General features: G+C 43.6%; 1 protein-coding gene across 1 annotated transcript in view; it reads left to right on the top strand.

Annotated features, from left to right (window-relative positions):
• The first annotated feature begins 1,268 nt into the window (after window positions 1-1,268).
• CLIC3 (chloride intracellular channel 3) overlaps window positions 1,269-13,408 on the top strand; it is a 50,195-nt gene continuing 38,055 nt past the window's right edge. Inside the window, exon 1 of the mRNA XM_029613481.1 lies at window positions 1,269-1,420. Coding sequence (XP_029469341.1) covers window positions 1,385-1,420 — 36 coding nt within the window. The 5' untranslated portion in view covers window positions 1,269-1,384. The remainder of the gene's footprint in view (window positions 1,421-13,408) is intronic.

Consider the following 13,408-nt stretch of genomic DNA (forward strand, 5'->3'; position numbering starts at 1 on the left):
ACCCAGCCAAACACATACATAGAGGCTGTCACACAGCCACACATACAAGTTTTCACATAGACACACACATGCATACAGACTGTCTCACACACACACAAGCATACAGGCTGTCACACAGTCGTAGACACACAAGCTTTTAGACAGATGGACAGGCTCGCACATAGACATAGGCATATACATAAACTCTCACATAGACTCAGCACACATATACAAGGCCTCCTGTTCTCTTCGGGCCTGGTGGGATGAGCTCTCCCACGACTCCGTGGGCTCCTCTTCTCTTTGGACCGTGGTGGGATGAGCTCCACCACGGCCTGGTGGGCTCTTCTTCTCATTGGCCCCGAGGGGGGGGGGAGGAATTGAAGCAGGAGGGAACACTGCAGTGGCTCGGTATTGAACTACTGCAGCAGGTTGAACTTTGCCGGTGGCCTCTCTTCCTCTTCAGCCACCAGTGGGTTTGGCTCTACTAGTGGCCCTGAGGCCTCTTCTGTTGCCGCCGCCACCTCGGGTGTGCAGTCCCGTGCAAATGCATGAAATGCACACTCGGTCACGCCGGGCCTATCTGCCAATGTTCTTCCCCACCCCTCCCCACCACCGAGTTTAAATGTGTGTTCATCCTGTGCTGAATGTATATTTTAACTTTGTGTGTGTACATGCATTAGCATAACATTAGCTTATTACGTTGGGAATTAAAAAAAAAAAAAAGCCTTGATTTAGGAAACTGCTGAATTTCAGTTCACAATTTCAATGCTCAGCTTTCTGCTTCAGCCTGTTTGTTTGTGTGCCCTGAAGCCCTAGGAGCTAGATACTTAAGCTAGCAACTCCCATAATGTTATAAGGCACAGGCAGAGAAAACTGTTTCTCCTCTGCTTCCTCCTGCAGACCTCTCTCAGCTCTCAGGTGTACTGTGTTTCTCCTCCTATAGGGCTCTCACCACATACACTTATAGGATCCCATATACTGACATCATCAAGGCTTAAAGCCACAGAGCATCACTGCATTAGGGGTCCCTAGTCACCTTTGTGAGAGAGTTACACTGAGTTGGAAAAGTGGGCTTAAAAAAAATAAACAAAAACCAAAACGAGAAAATTGCTTTTTTTTTTTTGTTGTTGATGCTCCAGGCTCTAGGATCCCATTTCTAGACATGGTCTGTTGCTCTTGTTCCTTTTCATCCGAGGTGCTGGCACTGGCAGAACGCAGTGGAACAGGTTCGACAAGCAGAATGTGGTTGGTGCGCCTCAGAGAAGGGAGTGGCAGTGACAGATGGAAGCTTTTCAGGTGGACTCCCTGTGAAAGCCCTGCAGTCACTGGAGACGCACCTGCCTGCCTAGGAAGCCACTGAAGCAAGCAGGGCACTGGCACCAACACCCACTACAGCAGATCCAGGATGGCTGAGAATTTGAAAATTGAGCTCTTTGTTAAGGTAGGTAGCGGAAAATATTTATTAAGCAGGGAATATGGACTATGCTGTATTTATCTACATAAGAGAGTGTTGCAGTACCAGAGGTTGAACAAATTAAATAATACAACAGCGACCACTTGTTATCTGTCTTTGTACTATGTGTATGTGTGTGTGATATACAGTACTAGGTTGTATTAAGCATAGATTTTTATTAATGATACAGTTTTTGGTTTTGCATTCTCTGTTGCACATATCGTTACCTCCATTTGGAGTCTTCAGTATTAATTATAACCTGTCCAGTGCCTTGACTGTCCTCAATTCATAAACTGCACTGTATATATATTTTCTATGTGTGCATGTGTATAATATATTTATTTTTCATATGTTATATAAACATACTGCATAAGTAATGGGTTATTTATCTAGTATGGGTGGAAGCTTTTGATATATATATATATATTTTTAATGGATGATTGCATAGCTGACAAGTCCCCAAGCCCTCTGGTAATGCAGGGTAGTTTCTAATGAATCCAAATGAAAACCTCTTTCTGTTCCTGCCCCCACTACATATGAGACTACTTTCCAGCCCCCCTCACCGAAAGCTGCCCTCACCCCCGCAGTTGTGCGAATTCTGCTGCATTTCTGCACCCCCTGACCTCAGGGGTAAATCTTCTGCATTCAATAACCACCAAGAATAGCCTAAAGTGTTTAGACGGTTAGGGAGAGGGGAGCATGGAGAGAGGCGTTCTTACATTGCCCCACTCCACAGTTTCTCGGTCACTGCAAGGCAAGGAGAAACCTGGAGATTAAGGTTTTCACAGCGGAAAAAAAAAATCGATAAGTCTATATTTCTTCTGAGAACCCAAGCTTACAAGAGAAGCAGTGGTTAGATTTCCAAAATAAATCAGCTTTCCTGTGTCTCCTAGCTGCTACTATTGTTTATCATTTCAAAAGCAGTATCAGACAGCATTATTATAGATACAGGTAAGAGAAAGTCCCTGCTCCCTCCATGTAGCTTACAATTTAGTCAGGACACACAGCATAGCTTCTTCTTCTTTTGATCTCCTTCTTAGGTCTCCTTTCTTTTTTGTCCAAATATATTTTGTTTTTCATATTTTAATACTTTTGTGGAGCTTTTTTTTTTTTTGTGCACTTTGGCCCCTCCCTGCCTCCCCTCTTGCTATGCCACTGGCAGGTCCTGTGTGCTCTTTTTCCTTCTCTCTTTGCTCCTGCTCTCTCTCTCTCTCTTTTGCAGCCCTTTGTGTGGTCCTGCACAGGTACTACAGTGCAAACAGGTGGGGCAAGCCAGAGGTGTTTTTCTCAACTGCTGCTGCTCCAACACTCCCCCCCCCCCCCCCCCATGGCTACTGAGAATCAAAGGATGCCGGAAGGACTGAGCAGAAGGTTGGAAAAAGGAAGTACGTCCTGCCTACCCATGTCTGCCATCTTCTGCTGTCGCGCCAACTTTGTTAATGCAGAGCAGAGGGAGTCCTATGACAGGAACCTCTGGAGAAGCTTATAGCTGGGAGCCAATAAGTTATGGCTGAGCCTGAGCCTGGAGACTGAAGTTCCCAGCTATGCTGGCCATCACACTGACACTGACGGCTTAATGGCCTTGCTGGCAGGAAATCTTACTGACTGAAAACCAGCCAGGGCAGACAAATGCCAGCCACTTGGCAACCTGCCCCATGCTCAATCTACTGACCATAGGAAAACATTAACACAACAAAGGCTTCCCGAGTACAAGTGTTTGCATTTTTCGTTAATGCCCTGACTGCTATCAAATTGGTCATCAGTGCATGTACCATATCAGTGGTATAGCAATAGATAAAATGAGATGCAAGATAGTGATGAAATTGCGAATCTATGGAAGCAAAAAAACTTGATTAGACTTGTGACTTATTCTCTATAAGAGTGTCGTCCCCAGCAAAGAGAGGGAGGCAGCCCAGGGTAAAACACAAATGAGCCTCTTCTCCCAAAGAAATGTGCTACAGCAGTCAGATGCTGTTGCATCATAACTTATTGGCTCCTCAGCCAGTTTTAAAGGAAGAGGGAGTGCCATATTATTCACTGGCACCTGAAGAAGGATCTGAACTAGAAGGTGGCTCCATACATGAAATACCTTTGGCATGATGTCCATCCTTAGAACTAAACAGAGAGTTCTGACTGGAAATGCAAATATTTCTATATTTAATTAGTTTACTATAGAGCCACTGAACAACATGGAACCAAGCTGGGAGCCGACCAGGAGACAAGACTGGCGCCAGGATTGAAAGAGCATAGTCTATATAATAAGTCATGCATTAAGATTGAGTGCTGAAATTCACAGCATAATTTAATGCATGCACAAAAACATTTTGACTCCCAATGTAGTAAGCAAATGGCATTCTAAAACATTAGAAGGTACATATTCAGTCACTGTCCAGAGAACAAAGTTAGATAAGCTTATCCAGATAACTTTGGAGATATATTCAATAGTGAAGCCGTACTATTGAATATAGCTGGCTATCTTAAAATTATCCAGCTAACTATAACCTGCTAAATTTAAGACAGCTCTTTGGCCTGACCAGACATATTCAACTAAGGTAACCAGCTAACTATGAATATCTGAGTTAGCCAGTTAACATAGTTGGCTAACTCAACTCCTCCCAGTTATGCCCCTGGAACACCTCTAACTTATCTGGCTAAATTCTATTTTATTTATTTATGTATTTATTTATTTTTATATACCGATATTCACCCAAGAGTATCACATCGGTTTACATAATATCTAGTGAGATAGTGTGATTACAGGTCATACTATCTTTACATTGAGACATTGTAAAACTACAGCAAAGTATAGTTTTGTAAAAGGATAGAATTATAACATTGTAAAAACAAAAACGGCTTATTTTCATGACAATATAACAGCTAACGTTTGATTTGACTATTAAGTGTTCTCATGGTAGGATATGTGCGGGGTTGGAGATCTGTTTGGTTGTGGTTGTTGGGGATGACTTGGAGTTAGCTGTTGGCTGGATAGGCTTTTTGGAATAGCCATGTTTTTAGTGATATCTTGAATATCTCTGATGAGGGTCCCATTCTGAGATTTGCTGAAAGTTTGTTCCATAGTTTGGGTAATTGCCAGGTTCTTGTGGCCTGGTTTGGCCTCTGTTGGAAACAGGATGCTGGGCTTGATGGACCCTTGGTCTGACCCAGCATGGCAATTTCTTATGTTCTTATGTTCTCATAGTGCGGGTCCTGCTATTGAAATTGCTCATTCTCATGTTGAGGTGCAGAGGGCCTGTTTGTTGGAGGGAATGGAAAGTAATCCGGAGTTGTTGGATCGTAGGTTTCTTTGGGAGGTGTATGGATGAAGGGTGTCCTTTAGCCAGTCTGTCTTTTCATTGTTAAGGGATTTGTGCATTAGGGTAAGGGCCTTGTATTGAATTCTGTGGGTTATGGGGAGCCAGTGGAGGTCTTTTAGTATGGGGGTGATGTGTGTGGATCGCTTGCTGTTTGTGAGGGATCTGGCTGCTGCATTTTGGAGTAGTTGGAGGGGCTTGAGGGTGGAGGTTGGAAGCCCAAGGAGGATGGAGTTACAATAATCAAGTTTGGAGAAAATGAGGGCTTGGAGTACAGATCGATAATCTTGACTGAGTAGTAGGGGTTTGATTTTTTTTGAGGACTTGTAATTTTATTATAGTGTTGATGTAAGTTTTCAGGTTGAGTTCGGAGTCTAAGGTGACGCCTAAGTTTCTTGTAGTTGTGACGAGATGGTTCGTGCTTTGCGTGGATGTGCAAAATTCTAGCTTCCTAACTTACTAGCCCAATTATTCATTTAGTTGGCTAAATGCTTTTGAATATGGACCTGTAAAAGTTAAAAAAAAAAAAGAAAAACACTCAAATATCTTTTGCATAGGCTGAGTGCACATTTTAACTCAGAAGGGGAAGGAGTCTCAAACATGATTTCTGTGCACAATGTGCACAAAACATGATTTTTTTTTAATCGTTTTGAGTGCATAAATCATGAGGCAGAAGAGGGAAGAGCAGAGTCTGGGAAAAGGGGATCCCAAGGTAGAAGAGGGAAGGAGATGCAGCCTCATGTGGCATTTTGAAACCATTTAAAGGAGGCAGGGAGAAAAGAAGAGAGTATCCCTGTGGGGGCATTTAAAAAATATTTAAAGGAGAGATAAAAGGAATATTTATCAGTCCCATACACTAGCATTAGTGCCGGAAACTTTATGCCACCACTGACCAGGAGTAAAATTTCCAGCGTGAAGAGGACATGAGTTAAACCTACACACCTCTCTTCATTGGGTGAGGGTAGGCGTGGGATAATTCGTTAATATCTTCATTATCATTAGATTTACATGGGAGAGGGCTAACTTGTGCTTGTAAAGCTTATGCACATAAAATGTGTACATAGCTGCAGGTAAGGCTGCACTCTGCCAAGCGTGCCTTATTACATCAGCACCCCTGGGAGTGAGTCACTGGTTTCAGAGACCATTAGCAGCTTGCTTGATGCTACCCTTTGGTTCATCCTGGCAACTGCGACATCAAAGAGGCTCTTCCTTTATAATTTATTTAGAGCAGGATACCTACAAAATTATTGGGTGACTAGGTAGTGAGGCCACACCTTGCCTTTCTCTTATTTCTTACTTGTCAGTGTACAATGTTTAGTTTTTCATCTTCTTCCCTTCTTTTTCTCTTTTCCTTGTTGTTTTCTGACTCTTTCATGCCTTGTCTTGCTTTCCCCCTTTCTTTTTCATCCTTGGTACACCGCGGGCTGCCGTTCTTCCTTTTGTTCTTTGTGCTGGGACCTTGCAGATAGAGTATCATCACCAGCGGCCCTCATGCAGACCTAACAAAGAGGTCGTATTGCCTGGCAAGTGGCAGATTAGTTATATTTTTGTAGCTTTCTCTTAGTTTCTTTGTATCCTTTGTATCTTTTGCTGATGCAAGGAATGGAAAACCTGTTTGGTGAGGTACTGCAGGGACACCTCCCACACCGTGCAAACAGCTCACCAGCCAAGATTTCACAGGAGGAGAGACGAAAATTAAACTTTTTAGTTTGCAAATAATTTTTTAAAGAAATTAGCATGCTTCATTGTTATAGGGAAAGTTTCACCATAGGATTTAATGCCAAATCCTAATGCAAACTGTCAAAATCTGGTAACCAGTTTGTAAAACAAAACAAAAAAGGTATGTAATTGAATTCTTGTGAAAATAATGTGGAACCGATGGCAAACTGTTATAAAAAAAAAAAATAACGTAGGCTATTGCTAATATTTTATAAATCTGGGGAGAAATTCACCAGTCTGTACTCTTTCCCTTGCAGCTTTTGTTGTGAACATGGTCCCAGTCTTTCTAACTCTATGCAGCATAGGGAGGGTCATTTTCAAAGGCATTTGAAAACTCAACTAAATAAGGAAAAGCAGTAACCTGAACAAGAAAAGCTGGAAAGCTGTGAGCACAAATGCTCGTAGTTTGGGCAATAAAATCCCAGATCTGCAAGCCCTAATGGTGGAGGCGGACTTGGACCTTGTTGCTGTCACAGAGACGTGGTTCACGGAATCTCATGATTGGGATATAGCAATACCGGGCTACAACTTGTTAAGGAAGGACAGAGAGGACAGGAAAGGGGGAGGAGTGGCTCTTTATATCAGAAACAATATCCAAGCATCTGAGCTGCAAGGAAGATGGGGCAAAGAAGAAGCACTATGGGCCAACCCAAAAAAAGATGATAGGGCATCCATTTTTATTGGAGTGGTTTACAGGCCTCCAAATCAAAAGGAAGAGCTGGACAGAGATCTGGTTCAAGACATCCAAAAGATGGGAAAGAAGGGAGAAGTGGTAATTGTTGGAGACTTTAATCTGCCAGATGTAGATTGGAGAATCCCTTCTGCAGAATCTAACAATAGTAGAGAGATAGTGTATGCCCTGCAGGGGGCTCTGTTCAAACAAATGGTAATGGAACCCATGAGGGAGGGAGCTATACTCGATTTAGTGCTCACTATTGGAGATAATGTCTCTGATGTCCAGGTGGTGCCCACCTCAGCACCAGTGATCATCAAACAGTATGGTTTCATATCAAATATAGGATACGGAGAAGAAGCACAAAGACCCGAGTTTTGCAGTTCAAAAACATGAACTTTGATGAATTGGGGAAGTACCTGGAGGAAGAACTAGAAGGCTGGGAGAACAAGAGAGATGTGGAACAACAATGAACCAAAATAAAAGGAGCAATTACCAAGGCAACTAATCTATATGTTAGAAAAGTAAAGAAAAGCAAAAGAAAAATGAAACCTATCTGGTTCTCAAAGGAGGTGGCTGACAAAATAAAAGTTAAAAGAACAGCATTCAAGAAATATAAAGGATCCCAAAGGGAGAAGCACAAAGAAGAATATCTGGTGGAACTGAGGGAGACGAAGAAAGAAATCAAGATGGCAAAAAGTCAAGTGGAAGAAAGGATAGCCAAAGAGGTAAAGCGAGGTGACAGAACATTTTTCAGATACATCAGAGAAAGGAGAAAAGTTCAAGATGGTATAGTGAAATTGAAAGGTGAAAAAGATCAATGTGTGGAAAGAGATGAAGAAATGCTAGAAATATTAAACAAATACTTCAGTTCTGTGTTCACTAAAGAGGACCCTGGAGAAGGACCGTCGCTATTTAACAAGAAACTGGAGGGGAGTGGAGTAGATGTAACTCCATTTACAGTAGAGAATATATGGGAAGAGCTGGGGAAACTGAAAGTGGACAAAGCCATGGGGCCTGATGAGGTTCATCCAAGGATACTAAGGGAGCTCAGAGATGTGCTGGCGGGTCTGCTGTGTGACCTGTTCAATAGATCCCTGGAAACGGGAGTGTTGCCGAGTGATTGGAGAAGAGCGGTGGTGGTCCTGCTTCACAAGAGTGAGAGCAGAGAGGAGGCTGGAAACTACAGGCTGGTTAGCCTCACCTCAGTGGTGGGAAAAGTAATGGAGTCACTGCTGAAAGAAAGAATAGTGAACTTCAACAGTCAGAAGAATTGCTGGACCAGAGGCAGCATGGATTCACCAGGGGAAGGTCCTGTCAGACAAATATGATTGGCTTTTTTGACTAGGTGACTAGGGAATTAGATCGAGGAACAGCGCTCGATGTCATCTACTTGGATTTCAGCAAAGCTTTTGATATGGTACCGCACAGGAGGCTTGTGAATAAAATGAGAAGCTTAGGAGTGAATGTCGAGGTGGTGGCCTGGATTGCAAACTGATTGATGGACAGAAGATAATGTGTGATGGTAAATGGAACTTACTCTGAAGAGAGAGTGGTGTTAAGCGGAATGCTGCAAGGATCGGTGTTGGGACCAGTCCTGTTCAATATCTTTGTGAGCAACATTGCGGATGGGATAGAAGGTAAGGTTTGTCTTTTTGCAGATGACACTAAGATCTGCAACAGAGTGGACATGCCGGAAGAAGTGGAGAGAATGAGACGGGATTTAAGGAAGCTGGAACAGTGGTTGAAGATATGACAGCTGAGATTCAATGCCAAGAAGTGCAGAGTCATGCACATGGGGTGTGGAAATCCAAAGGAACTGTATTCAATGGGGGGGGAAGGGTTGATGTGCACAGAGAGCACAGGAGAGAGACCTTGGGGTGATAGTGTCTAATGATCTGAAGTCGGTGAAACAATGTGACAAGGCGATAGCTAAAGCCAGAAGAATGCTGGGCTGCATAGAGAGAGGAATATCAAGTAAGAAAAGGGAAGTGATCATCCCCTTGTACAGGTCCTTGGTGAGGCCTCACCTGGAGTACTGTGTTCAGTTCTGGAGACCGTTTCTCTGAAGGGACAGAGACAGGATGGAGGCGGTCCAGAGAAGGGCGACCAAAACGGTGGATGGTCTTCATCAAATGACTTATTAGGAGAGATTGAAGAATCTAAATATGTACACCCTGGAGGAAAGGAGGAGCAGGGGTGATATGATACAGACTTTCAGATACTTGAAAGGTTTTAATGATCCAAAGACAACAACAAACCTTTTCCGTTGGGAAAAAAATCAGCAGAACCAGGGGTTACAATTTAAAACTCCAGGGAGGAAGACTCAGAACCAATGTCAGGAAGTATTTCTTCATGGAGAGGGTGGTGGATGCCTGGAAATCCCTTCCAGAGGAAGTGGTGAAAACCAAAACTGTGAAGGATTTCAAAGGGACGTGGGATAAACACTGTGGATCCATAAAGACTAGAGGACGTGAATGAAGAGAAGAGGCAGAGGGGGGCTTGCAGGAACGACAGCTACTACCTGGTGATTAATACCCTTATTCAATAAACATACACACGGTTAATGCAACTCCAACATTGCTCTATGCTTCAACGGCAAGAGGAAATGTGGAAAAAAGGATTTGCATTCACAAAAAAGCAGGGGAGTAGCTTGCTTGTTGCAGAGGTTACTACCCCAAACCAAATAAGTCTGATACTTGACTTTCAATGCATATCCAGCATAGCTCTCTGCTTCAACAGCAGGGGGGAATGAAGATAAAGGATTTACATTCAGACATCAACCAACAAGGACTGAATTGCATAGTCTCAATAAACAAATAAGCTTGGGTGTAGCTTGCTTGTTACGGCGGTTACTACCCCAAATCAATTAAGCCTGATACTTCACTTGGAATACATATCCAGCGCAGCTCACTGCTTCAATGACGGGGGTGAAGAAAAGAGGATTTATATTCAGACAACAACCAACAAGGACTGAATTGCATAGTCTGGGTAAACAAATAAGCATGGATGTAGCTTGCTTGTTACGCTGGTTACTACCCTGAATCAATTAAGCCTGATACTTCACTTTCAATGCATATCCAGCGTAGCTCTCTGCTTCAATGGCACCCCCTGCCAATGAAGATAAAGGATTTATATTCAGACAACAACCAACAAGGACTGAATTGCACAGGCTGGGTAAACAAATAAGCATGGGAGTAGCTTGCTTATTGCAGCGGTTACTGCCCCTAACCAATTAAGCTTGATACTTCACTTAGATGCAGCTCCAGCACTGCTCTCTACATCAATGGTGGGGGTGGAAGGTAACTAGAACCAAACAGTTACTAATAAGGGCCGAGACTAACAGATAAGTTTGAGAAAAAAATAAGTGTGGAAGCTTGCTGGGCAGACTGGATGGGCCATTTGGTCTTCTTCTGCCGACATTTCTATGTTTCTATGTTTCATTTCCACAGCTGACATAAAGCAGAGATGGCTCGTTATAAACTTGCCTGCTTGATATGTAGGTAAACTTACGCACGAGTGTCCTATGTGAGCATGGGTTTACCCATACTGAGAAGAGGCTAGCCCAGGGGCAGGGTTGAGGAAGGGTTTGGATTTGGGATTTTCAAAAGCATGCATGTACATTTTCTCTAACATTTCCTGTGCACAAACTAGCAGGTGTAATTGTGTACATGTAGTTTTGGGGGATAACTCTCAAAGCAAACATATAAGGTGAATTTTCAAATGAGTTATGCATGTAAATTTAACACACTATAGTAGCAATTTTCAAAATGTTGCAGACATGGACCCTTAGGTGGAGGTGGACTTGGCGCAACCTGTAGGGAGGAACCCTACAGGACCCTACTGTCAGCAGGCAGAGCTGGGTGTGTCAGAGGCCCAACTGGAGCTTCACCAATACCAGCCTACGTTCCTCTTAGGTTGAGCCCTAGGTGCTTGGGCCAGTTGGACTTATGTGCAGACCTCTGTGGAGATGAAATCCATTACATAGGAGATGCTGCAGGCCAACATGAGAAGAAGTGGAGTCTGAGACGAGAAGAGTCAGGGCAGGTGGCAGGCAAGCAGACAGGGTCAGGTAAAGGCTGTGGTCAAAGGCAAGTAAAGTTCAGTCAGAAATGGTAAACAGGCAGTGGTCAGAGGAAGGCAGAGGTCAAGGTCCAAACCAGGGTCAAGCCAGAAGTCCGATCAAAGGTCAAGTCAGGAGTCCAAGCTGACAAAACAAGGAATGGAGAGGAGAACACAAAGAACAAGGGACCACTGGAAGAGGACGGAATGCTGAAGACAGATGAGGAGAAGTCTGACCAAGAAGACAGGAACTCAATTCAAACCAGACTGCCACGGAACCAGGAACAGGACACAGGAACTTAGGAACACACAGCAAGACTCAGGAAAAAGGAAACAAGAAGCGGGAACTAGGAATGCAGAGGCAAAGCACTACTCCAATGGAGTCAACCTATTGCCAAGGCATTGAGGACTGGAAGCAAGGCCCTTTTAAGGGCTGAAGACAGTGACATCAGAATTGAGTGCCGTGGGGAATTTCTCACCGCAGGCCCTTTAAATCCTGGCTAGGCACCACATGCCTAGGGAAGGTGCAGCCAGAGATCGACAGCATCACACAGCAGGCTGTGTCAGGCCTTGTCAAGCACAGCACTCTGCCGCAAACTCCTCTGGGGGGCCTGCCCTGGCATCGGGGATCCCTGCCGATGGTTTGAGGCTGGAGGTAAGAACAGTGGTCTGCAGGAATAGCCCGCAGACCACTAAGCATAATACAAAAGTGAAGTGCACTTTTCATGGGTAGAACCTACGGACAATTCAATGATAAACATTGTAGCAATTTTCAAAAGCCCACTTACATGGGTTTTACATATGTAAATGCACTTTACCTGTGTAAGTGGGCTTTTGAAAATTGCTACAATATATGCCATTGAATTGTCCATAAGATTTACCTGCGTAACTGCATTTTATGCGCTTAAGTGACTTTTGAAAATTGCTATGATAGTATATTACATTTACATGAATAACTTCTTTGAAGATTCATCTGTATGTGTGTGTTTGCTCTGAAAATTGGGATAACATGCAAGTTACCTCAACTTTCTTATGTTTGCTGTTATAAAACGAGTCCTAAAAGTGCCGCTGTATGCATTAACACTGATTGGTACATTTGTCTTGTGCCTTAACAAGGGGTATTTGTAACAAACAAGCAAAGGAGGAACTGATTTTCTGACCTGTTAGGTTGTTCCTACAGAGGAATTGCAGCAGATGCCAGATTGTATTCTCTCTGTTACAGTTTAGCCACCAGACCAGAATTTGTATCTACACTCCAGTGAAAAATGGCCTGGGATGTTCATTGTCCATAGTATAGATGGGGCTCAATTTAAACCAAAAGTATATCAGAGCAGACTGCACTTTAAGATAATCTCACATCAAACGAAAAGTGCAGGGAGAGGGTCAATCCTGACAAAAGACTCCAAATGGATTTCAAAGTTGATAAAGATTTTTATTCATTTATGAGGCAACTCCACTGATTCAAATCCCAAGCAATGCTTTACGGCGTCCCCCGACACGGTCCCGTGTTTCGCCTAGGGCTGCATCGGGAGGGTAACACCAACAGGGTTTCTCAATAGGAAGGCTGACAGCTTGGTTTTCTGAATTCTGACAGGGAGCGCTCCCTGTCAGAACTCTGACTACACCCTGTCCACTGTCTGCCCTGACTTTTGGTCCATGTCTGGACTCGCTCTTGGACTGCCCTCACAACCCACTTAAGTCCTGCTGGTCCCTGGAACCCAAGAGCTCAAAATGCAGCGAACAGGGTTTGTTTAGGTCAAGCTCCAGCTTGTCCCAGTCCAAGATGTGTTTGACAGCTGTCAGCAGGGGCCTGGTAGATTCGCCTACTAGGCTGCATTGACCTCGCCATAGCACAAGGGCTCACAATCCTTACAATGGGTTTTAACTCCTATAAAAAAAAAAATGCACGTTAAAACAGGAATAAAAATCAGTGCTAAGATTAGTGCGGGAAAGAAGGCATTATCTATTCCTCAGCAATTCAGGGAATTGTGTTAAAGGGCAGACAGTTTAAAGCACATTTTCTTAATGCTGTAAATGTAACTTCTGGGTCAGAGCAGGAATAAAACTTAACTCACATTTCAGGTTGCCATAATGTACTGTTGCTGAGCCCAGTGTAATGGTGTCTGCTTCTACCACACTGGGCAAAGCAACAAAATAACTTTGGCCACCAGAAATGTGAATTGACTCCATCTCGGACCCAGGAGTTTAATT

Source organism: Rhinatrema bivittatum, chromosome 8 (genome assembly GCF_901001135.1).
Source record: "Rhinatrema bivittatum chromosome 8, aRhiBiv1.1, whole genome shotgun sequence".
NCBI classification, from domain to species: Eukaryota; Metazoa; Chordata; class Amphibia; order Gymnophiona; family Rhinatrematidae; genus Rhinatrema; species Rhinatrema bivittatum.